This window comes from Calcarisporiella thermophila (assembly GCF_041956535.1).
Source record: "Calcarisporiella thermophila strain CBS 279.70 unplaced genomic scaffold VTP21scaffold_40, whole genome shotgun sequence".
NCBI lineage: Eukaryota > Fungi > Calcarisporiellomycota > Calcarisporiellomycetes > Calcarisporiellales > Calcarisporiellaceae > Calcarisporiella > Calcarisporiella thermophila.
The window spans coordinates 18,215-29,663 of record NW_027192230.1 but is presented as its reverse complement, the minus strand read 5'-3'; the positions used below and the strand labels follow the sequence as shown (position 1 = coordinate 29,663).

General features: G+C 38.8%; 5 protein-coding genes across 5 annotated transcripts; 3 read left to right on the top strand and 2 right to left on the bottom strand.

Annotated features, from left to right (window-relative positions):
• Positions 1 to 101: 101 nt before the first annotated feature.
• VTP21DRAFT_8850 (uncharacterized protein) lies at positions 102 to 843 on the top strand (the record flags this gene model as incomplete). Its single annotated transcript, XM_069399746.1, has 3 exons — positions 102 to 413; positions 506 to 714; positions 783 to 843. The coding sequence occupies 3 exons, from the start codon at positions 102 to 104 to the stop codon at positions 841 to 843; spliced, it is 582 nt and encodes a 193-aa protein (XP_069245742.1).
• Positions 844 to 1,821: 978 nt separating this feature from the next.
• VTP21DRAFT_8849 (uncharacterized protein) lies at positions 1,822 to 3,037 on the bottom strand (the record flags this gene model as incomplete). Its single annotated transcript, XM_069399744.1, has 4 exons — positions 1,822 to 2,105; positions 2,186 to 2,568; positions 2,626 to 2,854; positions 2,965 to 3,037. The coding sequence occupies 4 exons, from the start codon at positions 3,035 to 3,037 to the stop codon at positions 1,822 to 1,824; spliced, it is 969 nt and encodes a 322-aa protein (XP_069245741.1).
• Positions 3,038 to 4,043: 1,006 nt separating this feature from the next.
• VTP21DRAFT_8848 (uncharacterized protein) lies at positions 4,044 to 5,722 on the top strand (the record flags this gene model as incomplete). Its single annotated transcript, XM_069399743.1, has 3 exons — positions 4,044 to 4,635; positions 4,734 to 5,029; positions 5,099 to 5,722. The coding sequence occupies 3 exons, from the start codon at positions 4,044 to 4,046 to the stop codon at positions 5,720 to 5,722; spliced, it is 1,512 nt and encodes a 503-aa protein (XP_069245740.1).
• Positions 5,723 to 6,952: 1,230 nt separating this feature from the next.
• VTP21DRAFT_8847 (uncharacterized protein) lies at positions 6,953 to 7,765 on the top strand (the record flags this gene model as incomplete). The annotated part of the gene is made up of 1 exon (XM_069399742.1): positions 6,953 to 7,765. One exon carries the CDS (start codon positions 6,953 to 6,955, stop codon positions 7,763 to 7,765), a length of 813 nt encoding a protein of 270 aa, XP_069245739.1.
• A 2,513-nt stretch (positions 7,766 to 10,278) lies between these two features.
• VTP21DRAFT_8846 (uncharacterized protein) lies at positions 10,279 to 11,289 on the bottom strand (the record flags this gene model as incomplete). The annotated part of the gene is made up of 1 exon (XM_069399741.1): positions 10,279 to 11,289. The coding sequence occupies one exon, from the start codon at positions 11,287 to 11,289 to the stop codon at positions 10,279 to 10,281; it is 1,011 nt and encodes a 336-aa protein (XP_069245738.1).
• Between the last annotated feature and the right edge of the window lie 160 nt (positions 11,290 to 11,449).

The window sequence follows — 11,449 nt, the reverse complement described above, 5'->3', positions numbered from 1 at the left end:
GAAAGGGAGAGTCCACACGTAAGGTTGCAGCACGAATAGGAATAAGCCGTGAAACTGCCAGAAAGATCATCAAGGAATGGAACACCCCGAAATATCCTCCTATGAAGCCAAAATATGGTCGTCCACGTAGTCTATGTGAATCAGATGAGAAATATATCGCTAAGGAGGCGTCAACCGGAGAGTGTTCTAAGCTTGCCGACTTGCAGCAAGTTATCAAAGAAGAGCTCAATAAGAGCGTAACAAACAAAACTGTAAAAATGATGCTCAGACATCACGAAGTAAAGCCTCAATCAAAGCCTAGGAAGCTTTTGCTGCTCCCGCGCCATTTTAAAACTCGATTCAAATTCACAGCTCAACTTGTTAGATGGGATTTTCAGACCATTGAAACCATAATATCCTCGGATGAAACCATTGTACCCTTTTTACAGACCACGGGAAGGAATACACATACGTAAAGAAGGGACAGCCTCTGCGTGAGTGCAATATCATTCCTACCACGAAACAGGGAAAAGAGGCAATCATGGTATGGGGCTGCATTACTTCGCAAGGAGTTGGACTTCTACTTCGCGTGAAAGGCGGAATAAATGCTAGGATGTATCAGATCATTTTAGATGAGGGTTTTCTTGGAACACTCGAACGGTACGGGATAGACAAGGACAAGATCGTATTCCAACTTGATAACGCCCCCCCTCACATCACCAAGTCAACTCAAGCGTGACTGCGAGATCGCAATATAAGGGTCTTAGAATGGCCTGCTCAATCACCAGATTTGAATCCCATAGAAAACGCGTGGGGCCTCTTGAAGAGGAGGCTTCAAGATTATCCTACTCGGCCAAAGGATAGGGAAGAGCTCTGGGAACGAATCAAATACACGTGGGAGAATATAGAAAAGATTTATATTGATAACCTATACGAGAGTATGTTGAGGAGATTCCGAGCTGTTTATAAAGCTAGAGGAGGATATACGAAGTATTAAAATATTTTTGTGAAATAACGATAATAAATATGTCTTCAATTTTATCATGAAGGCCATTTTTCCGGAGCATCTATATTAATACCCATGGTATTTTAGAAAATGCATTTATAACCGGGGTAGCGGTTGGAACAGCACATAGTGTAGATCCAACAGTGTTTAATAACAAAGCCGCTGTTCTAATATTCCATCCATTCAGGAGATATGAGCATTCAAAGGAAAATTGTTAAAACACGCTGTCACATTTTTCCCTACTTGTACACTTGATTGCTATTGCAATATAATATAACTTTCCAAATATGGATATAACGTCGTAAAATATAGTCAAGTTTAGTATATTGGGCAAAAGTATAAAGATTTCTTGACTTAAGTAGGTCTATAATGTTCAAAAATATTATAATTTTCTAAGAGAAAATAACAGTTTTATCCCGACAAAATTAAATTAGAAATGAAGATAGTAATATTCATAAAGTTATACGAATATGTGTGTTGTCATTTGTATGTCAATATACGAGACTCTAAATGGACACTATTTACTAGAACCCTACAATTGTTGAGTTATGTAAAAAATGGCTGGAAAAATTATCTTACACGCACTCAGCCGATGGTATTGAAGAGGTGATATTCAATAGATTTTGTATCAAAAATTATCTATAGTTGCAAGTAATTTCAATGAAAAAATAAACAATTACAGTAATAAATAAATAAATATATATGCGAATAATCAAAATTATGAAAAAAATAATCAAGAAGAAATGAAGCTGTCTAAAAATCAATATATAACTCATTATTTCTGAGGTTGTAAGGACCATGAAAGGTGTTCTAATCTCCGAGAAAGAAAATCAATTTCACGGTCCCACTAGATTTGATTTTGTTTTATCTTGGTATGAAACGTCATATAGTTCCATATCATTATCAAAATCTAAATCGTCTTTTTTGGTGCCTGAGAGAACTGTACGACAATGGCCAGATAAAAGTTCAGGATGGGGAGGCCTATGAGATGCTGAATGGGAGTTATTTATATTAAGTGATAATTGTGGATAGCTGCTAGTGTTATGGGACCCAGAGCCTCCTGAACGCATACTTGCACAGTTCCAGAGATGTAGTGTGATTAATAAACACGCCAATATAACTATTTGTTTAAATAAAGCAGTTAAGAACTTGTGAGCTGACTTGATCCTTGAAGGGTAATTTTATAATAAAAGTGCTTACGATCAATATCGAATAGAATTGTTGACTCGTCTCCCAATGCTTGGTAGTAGATCAGCACTGGAGTAATTATGTTCGATAAAGTGAGTAATAGAAGGTATAGCATCCCGTCGCGGATGAGACTGCGATAGATTGCATTTTTTCTGACGAAGAATATCTTAATGCAAAACATTATGTTGAGAAAAGCATTCTGTGCCCATACAAATCCGAACCACATCATGACAAGGGGAAGATTAGGAATGTTCGAGCATCCACCAAATGGGCTTTTGAAATACACTGCCTGAGCATTATGAAGGAAATGCACGACAATAGAGCCAGCCATTAAGAGCCCAGTGATGATAGGTATGAAGATTTTGCGGTTATAGGATGCATATGCTTTGATCATCCTAGAAAGGGGTTGGTGTTTAATCAAGTTGTAGAATATGGGATTCGAGAGAGCTTACAGGATACCGGTGATAGCATCTAGAGATATTTCATGTGGAACATTCGTTAGATAGCAAACATAGCTGCAATTTCCGCCCTGCGGCCCGAGATAAGGGACTAAAAATCCAAGGAGACGGATTGGGCCCATCAAGTTGCAGAGAAGACAAAGCCAGTATATCATTTGATTGAATTTACGCAACATGGTTATGGAGAGATATATGTTGAGCAAAAACACAGAGAAGATCATCCCTGCTCACACAAATAAAAATAATAGTTTGAGTTTCTAGATATAAATCCATTTCTTCTCGGTCCCGTCATAACTAGTTTGGTCTCATGAATCTTCCTAAAGGGATACTGACCGATGATAAATACTGCCAATTTTTCATTGTGAGCAATCCTCCACAATTCCGGATCAATGGTTTTCTGGTCCATTTTAACAAGCCTAAATAAAATAATAGAAAAGAAAAAAAAGAGAGTGGAAGTTAAGTGATATATGTAAATATCCAGACTCTTGTGTCCAGATGAATACATATCTGTTTATTGAATATTAAGTAGGAGTTGCAGATGTTCGTGAAACGTTACTTAACTAGACAAGTACGTGAGATCAAGCGCTTTGACCTAGATTGTTTAGTTTCATGTTTAAGGTTGAATGAAGTGTAATTCGAAGTGTCCCTTATCACATTCCCACAAGTCAATATGCAATACTCCGGATAAGCGATTGGTTTGTGCAATTATCACTACTGTTCTACAGGTATCACCATCTTAGCCCGGGAAAATTTTTATTGTTGTTCAGATAGCAGTGTGCGGAGATGATCCAGACCGAGGATATCGAGAGCCATATTTGGTCAAGTTATCCTTTTTTCCAAGATATAAGCTATATTTCTAAGTTTAAGTTGGTCCAATATTTCAATTGCTAATTTGTCTTTTAAGTTCTACGAGTTGCATTGCTATATCTGTACACTTCTATTCTCTCACTAAATTGGTTTTTCTAAAATACCGGAGCAACCTCATCCGCTACCAGGAGAAGCTCGTAATAGCAAGGTTTAGATTAAGTTTAGCTTATGGGGGTTTGAAACTGATTACTGATTTTATATTCAGACGAAATGATAACAAGAAGCAATACAGCCAAGGCGCCGTGTTTCATGTTTTCTCCTCTATATAAAAATTTGCGAATAATGGATTGATCGTATCTGCCACTATGGTCATCAAGACCCAGATGTCTGTTTATCCACTCCAAATATTAAATATCCAGGTCACAAAAAAAAAAACCTAAAATTAGGTCCAAGCACGAGACCGCGAAATGCTTGTTCAGATGCAGTTCGTATTACAATACCAAAATAGGAATTCGTTTATTGAACTTATTTAGCACGGCTTCATTCCCACCCCTCAACCGTGTCTCTCTGATTACATTAGCACCGTTAAAAATTACACTAAAACTATGATATCAAGAGGTATAGTCTTCACCGTCATTTCATGTGCATTACTTTTTGGATCTATGGGTTTTGCGCAAAGACAATCTCAGCAGTTGTCATCCAATTGCCTCATCAGTCAAGTTCAACACGCAATGCAGTTGGATATCCAGAAGGTGCTTTCCAGCAGCTCAAAAATCCTTCGCCAGGATACAAAGGAGTATGCTGCTGCAAATAAATACTGGTCTGACCTCTCGCAACTCAACCCCACATTGATAGTCCAGCCTACAAGTGCGGAAGGTGTTCAGCAGGTTCTTCGTTATGTCAAGAACAACAATATTGATTTTGTCATTAAGTCTGGAGGCCACAGTTGCAACCCAGGTTATAGTGGGTTAAATGGTGGGCTGCAGATTGACCTTGGCCTTTTAAACAATATCACATACAACGATAAGAGCAAGACTGTCGTCTTTGGACCAGGGGCACGTTGGGGAGAGGTCGATAAATATCTTATAAAATTTAATCGTACTACAGTAGGCGGGCATGTATCAAATGTTGGGGTGGCTGGATTCATACTAGGTGGAGGTTATGGATGGAAAACCGGTCAGCACAACCTCGCAAGCGGTAAGGCCTCATTTGATATTAACAAATATGATAAAAAATATACGATTATGATGGGTGTTAAGATATATATATATTTTTCACGATGTAACTACATCTAGATGTTCTTGTTGAGGCCGAAGTTGTGCTTGCTAGCGGAGAGATTGTCCGTGCCAGCGAGAGGGAAAACACAGATTTGTTCTTTGCGATTCGTGGAGGAGGAAATCAGTTTGGCGTTGTAACTAAATTCGAGCTCAAAACCTTCCCACAAGATGGTCCGGTCACTACTGGATTCCTGTTCTACACCAAGGATCAAGTGGAAGAGCTATCCAAGCTAGTGTACAATTGGCTTGAAAACAACAAAGATCCTAAAGCCAATCTCATGCTCATTTTTGCAAAACCCCCTCCAAATTTTGAGGTATGCCTCAATTCTTGAATTACCCCTATATTATCTATTTCATAATGTCTACTTTATCTTACCCAATAGCCTGCTCCGATCATTTTAATCTGGTATGATGGGGCAAAAGAGCAAGCGAAGCAGATATTCAAAGAATTTTATGCAATCAATTCCACTGTGGATACCACCGCCGAGATGGACTATGCAACTGGTAACACCGTCCAGGATGAGATGGTGAATGCTGGAGATTACAAATACCTGTCTTCTGCAGTTTCCCCTCATCTTACTCCAGAGCTAATCCAAAACACATATAAGCACTTTGTTGATTTTACCAATGCCGTGCCAAGTACTGAAAAAAGCGCGATCCTCTTTGAGCCAGTGTTCCCTGGCGCGTTCGCCGGAATTAAAGACACGGATTCGGCCTATCCGCATAGCAAGGCTAATCATTTCATTCTTCAAGTTCCGCGATGGACTGATGTCTCACAAACAGAGTCGGTGCGGGAATGGATGCGTAAGGGAGATTCAATTCTGCGTCAAGGTAATGAGGACAAGCCTCTTTACTCCAACTTCGCAATTTATGATGAACCGATTCAAAATCTATTCCGCGGAAATCTTGAGAGACTAATCCAGATTAAGGAAAAATACGATCCAGATTGTCTCTTCAACCGTGGTTTTGTTATTCCAACACAATCATGTGGCCGCTGCCAACATTAGATTTCACTCGAGGTTACAATAGATTATTTTATTCATATGTTTAATATATTTTACCGATTGGTCAATAAACAAATATTACTTTTATTATCGGCTTTTTCGCCGCGGCCAACCTATTGAATTAACGGCCATCCAAATTTGTGGCTTTCCATACGAAACTAACACGCCTCTTTGTTGGATTGATTGTATTGTGTGACCTCCAATTTGGATAAAGTGTGTGAAATCTTGCTAAGAAGAGAGGCTATCTCATATTTTGTTGATAAAACGAAAGCAAAGACGTATCCATCCGTTATTCAGTTTATAATAAACGGTTTCTTGCATAGTGGGAAGCTTTTTCGGGATTGATACAGTGTCATACAAAAAGTAGTTAAGCTTTAATAATAACCCAATTTAAGTTTTAATTCAATGAAGTGCAAACTATGGTCGCGTTCGAAGGTACTGTTTGGCGTTTATCTTTTGGTATAGGAGCACAGAGCTACCACCTAATAGATGGGTGAGAAAGAAAGCTTTGACATAGCCCCATTTTTACACAAAATGGAAGGAGAAACCTAACTCATCCTTGGAATTTGAGTACATAGACACTGCTCATCGAAAATATGTATTAACCATTAGCAATTTAATGGTATATGCAAGTTAAGGATGCCCTAAGTGGTGCTCAGGAGAACCTTGGGGAATCGTTTTGTTTTGTTTCGACTCACGTTAGAGGTTTTAGATTCTTGACGAGTGATTTAAATAAATTTCTTTACTTGTTTAAATAATATCAATGATTGATTATTTGGGACGTCATTTCAGAAACTTTAATAATTAATAGCATTTGAATATTCAATGCGGGGTGGCTGGAGAATACGACGAGATTAAAACATCACTCGTCTATTTAGAAACATCAATTGACACACAAGATTCCAGACCAAATGGCGTTTTGGTTCACGAGCTTAACCAAATCAAGTTTCTTTTGAACCTTGGACAATTGTATTTGATATTTTGCATGATGACTCGAGTGGTGAAACAACCCGAGGCAAAATAAATCGGTATGAAAAGGACGGTCAATAAATTTACCGTCCTTTTTCATACCGATGCTCATTATATAATGGGAGTTAACCCATCGTGTGTTGACAATTGGAAAGTTGCAATCTTGTATATCTCTTGTGATACTACCATATCTACAATTCTTTTTACTACTTCTTGCTGAATACCGGTCTGTAGTGGGGTAAAGCTCTCTTGATTTTGCGGAGGATGGTATCGTATGATCGGCTTTATGTTGGCATCCTTGCCTCAGTTGTCGCTGCATGTTTCGTCAATCTTAGAATATTTATCGCGCGCCCTAAACTAATTCGCACCCGAGCAGGGGTCGCTCATTTGCTCTCTAACATATTCGCAGTGATAGCGAGCCTAAACATATGGATCAACGAGTCCATATTAAGCAGCGAGTGCATTTTAGAGCATGGACTCGGATGCGGAATGGTTCATTCGGCAAAGCTATTGAACTATCTGATTCTCTTCTGGCGTTGCAACATTGTGACCAACCATCACCCCTTGGTACGCTATGGATTCTATTTTCTTGTAGCTTTAAAAATTGCCGCAGTGTCTTCCCATTGTGCCATGATGCAACCAATCTACAATTCAACTATCCACGTTTGTCTCGACAGGTTCGAGCCGATATCCACCCTCTCTACCTTTGTCCTCGACATCATTACCGACTTTTCATTAACTGCACTTTTCATGCTGAAAATATACATTCACCTCCGTAAACACGATAGGCACATCAGCTCCTCGACACAAAAGATACGACGGCTTTTTCGCGAATATATATATGAAGCAGTGCCTGTGTTATGCCTCTCCATAGCACTAAACGGATTAGTGGTCTCTAATGTCTTTGTCGAGTATACCGTTATCCTAATTTATGCCGACCTCATATTACAACTGCGTCTTACTAGCGATTTGCTAGTTCTAAACCGCTTGACAGATGAAACTGCTATTTATGCCAGTAGGACGATAACGAGTTCTCTCGAACGAAGCTCAAAATATGACCAAGAGACACCTTTTTAATTTAGTTCAACCTAGTTTTACCTCCATCCTTTATCTCAAAAATAATTTATCATCGCCTTGACTTATTCAATTGATTCTTTTGTCCATTTTGTGTCTCCTTTCATTATATGCAATGTATAAACACGTTCTGTCTCTTTTCATATAAACTCGCCCAATAGCTCCAAAAGGTTTTAAAATTTTCAAATTCTTAAGTATATCTTGAGTATTTCGGTAATGCGTAAAAAAATTTATAATTCACTTTAAAAACACAATCTAGTGCAAGACAATAAAATGCAAAATATATTGTAATATTATTTGCATACCTCCCCATGAATTTAATATAATTTAATGTTTTGTTTCAGAATATCCTATGCTAGCGACTAGAGAAGGTCCAAGTGAAACATAAAAGTATACTAAGTGACTATCGTAATGTGATATTAGTTCATTGGTTAGGCATTTTAGTTTATTCGTGAGTAAATCACTTCGTCGCATTTAAGGCTAGATTATGAATTTAATCGGTATATTTAACTTATAAGATTTATCGAGTTTCGCGATGTACAATGTGCTGTATATTAGTATAAAAAACTTTAGAGCGAGCAAGAATTACTAGGCAAATGTACTATGCACTGTGATTTAGTAATCTGAATTTTAATTCAAAATGCCAGAATAAATTCTACTTCAATTAAGACCCAGGCCACTTTTAAAAATAAAATGCCACAGTTTAATAAAATGAAGAGATAGTTAAATATCCGGATTTATTGTGTACTGATAAGTTCAGTCAAACGCATCAGTTAGAGAATCTTGGGTTTGTAATATTCATGGAGATCACAGTAAACATCACCCAGTATTGGTGGGCAGAAATATTTTAATACTACTAGATCCACGCACAATTCAGTTTCTAATTTTTCTGACCAACGCTTTATCTGCTCTAACATCTGAATATACTATTAATAAACATTCATACAGTGTAAAAATGAGGAAGGCGAAGTGCAGGTGAATAAGTTACTTATATGCAAAAAATGTTGATTAGGTTGGATAGGTATGTGTGATCAAATTAGGGGCTGTATTTATGTATGCTTGTGCTATAAGGAACGACGATTTAAAGGATTTTTGACACTATCAAGAGAAATATTAATAGGTCACGGGAAATTGGTGTTTAAAATCAAAATTGGCATGGCAAATTACGTGGCTTGGATTTTATTCATTTGAAAACCGAGAGATTTGAATCACAAGCAGAGGTGGATCGGGAGGCAAACCTTCTTGCACCTTGGATCAGGAAGAATAAACATGCAATTGATTATATGGGAGCAGGAGTGTCGACAACAGCAGAAAGATCAAATGGTTGTAGAAAGCCAGTCTTTTCACTAGTGTAACCCAAAGGAAGAACAAAGTATCCCTGCTAATATCTTAATACTGATTATATGTTACATAGGCATTCCGGATTTTCGTGGCTCAAAAGGAGTATGGACCCTAAAAGGCAAACTCGCGCTCGTAAACACAAGTCTGCCAGCGTTTTTCAAGCTATTCCCACTCCAACTCATATGTCGCTCTTTTAACTTCAAAATCGAAGTATACTGAAATACATAGTATGTTAACTAAAACTGTGATGGTTTACATCGAAAGAATGAAATGCTACCTGGTAGAATATCGTAATTGCATGGGGATTCAAACAGGGGATATCGTAGGAGCTGTGGAAAAGAGTATATTCGAGGTAATATAAGCACTAATACATTGGGAGCAACTGACAAATTTTATTCTCGCGTCTCATTAACAATTGAATATGGCCGATTAGATTTTCGTGCCGTGACTTCTTATCGTATATTCTTCCAAGTTCACCGTACAGATAGGAAATGAGGGCTTTGTGGAGCTGACTTATATGACTCCATGATAAATTTTGGTGGATCGCTCCTCAAGATCCCGATACGTGTTGCGCTCCAGAGTGCATATCTAGCTGATCTTTGTCTTGTTCTCGGTAGTATTCTCACCGCCAGCCCAGCGAGTCATTTTCCCTAATTGATTTATTTTCGATTAGTACCTGATCAACTTGAGCAAAAATCACTATGGTTATTATGGATAGAATTTTTGCCCCTCCATATTAGAATCAACCAAAGTCTCCTGTGCACGATTGCTGTAATGCAGTTTTCCATATAGTTCATAGCTGCAGTCAAATTTGAGCTTTTTTGTTTTGCAATCGGTGCCAAAAATTTTCTTGCCACCCTAACTCACATGGCCTTATCTACTTCAACATTGGCAATCCATCTCAACGATCAGATAGTAATATACTCTGACTCCTCCCCCATCATGCCCACCCAGATGAGCTTTGTAAAATTTTTCGATATTCTATTTTCTTTTTATTAAATATTATTTGCACTCCTCTGGTGACTAGGGTTGATATGTAAAAGGTCACTTCTCGTCGAAGGCATTAAGTGGCTTTTCTTATTTAAGATGAACACTAATCTCAGTGGACCGATAGTAATAAATTTACTTTGGAATTATTTACATTGCGCGATCGAGATCTCAAACACTTAACTTTGTTAAAGAACTGGAGCATTCCAGGAGACCCATGCTCCATTATATCTCCGACTGTAGGTTTTGGTTCTACTCTTGGAGCGTGCAATCGTATAAAGATTAACATTGACTACCGGAAATCGCGGCATATTTGCATCGTGAGTATCGGTCAACTGAATCAGAGATACATCATCGAATAGTATTGGGTCGCCGAATCTCTTTGGCCCATGCCAGATTTTAAATATTGAACTATCATCAAGATACCAGTAACCTAACCCGCCATCTTGAAGAGGTGAAACGAATTCAAGTTTGCCTACGCTACCGGAAGAACTCTGGATAAGTGAAAGTTGGCCGCGCACACCAGCTGCGATTATCCCACGGTAATTCCAACTGGTATTATCGTACTGAAAATGGTGAAGAATGCTTCCAACTCGAGCGATAACCTCGAGATGTGGGGGACTGTCTTGATTTTTCTTAGCGAGAGTGACGGCATCGACATTGCCGAGGTACTTGCCGAACTCGGAGGGGCCTGTCCATCTGGGATGTTCTAAAGGACCATAATAATAGTGGCCTATTCCACCCGTGCTGAGGGGAACTACGAGATCGTACCTGTGGCCGCTATTTAACATTCCTTCATCCATAGCCGGTGATCCGGAGATGTCATTGGCAAACCTTGAGACTATTGACCATTGACCGCCTTCGAATGTGAAATGGACCAGTTCAGAACCCACACAGCCCACCATGTCCAATATTCCTGCGGCAGAATTAACTAAAGAAACAGATCCCGAGAATTTTCCCTCACTTTTTCCAAAATATCGAGGTCCATTCCAAGCAGCAGTGTTTGGACTATTATTTACATGCCACCAGTGCTGCAGTCCACAGTCCGTTGCCGGTGCAACTACATCAATATCGCCACCCCAATGAAGAAACAGTATTTGCCTGTTTTCCATTGCGCTCTGCACCATATAACCACTAGCATTAGAGGTGGTAACAAGGGTCGCGAACAAAAGTAGCAGAGATGCTATTGAGGAGACCATCGCAAACTATAAAGATACATTGTGGGAAATCCTGTATACGGGGGTCACTTTATATTCGCTTTTCTACATCCATTTCATCTTGCCTTCCGCGATTGACAATCGATTGGATTAGGATTGCAGGGGTCCAAAGCTTATATGATACTTGACACGGTCTAATACC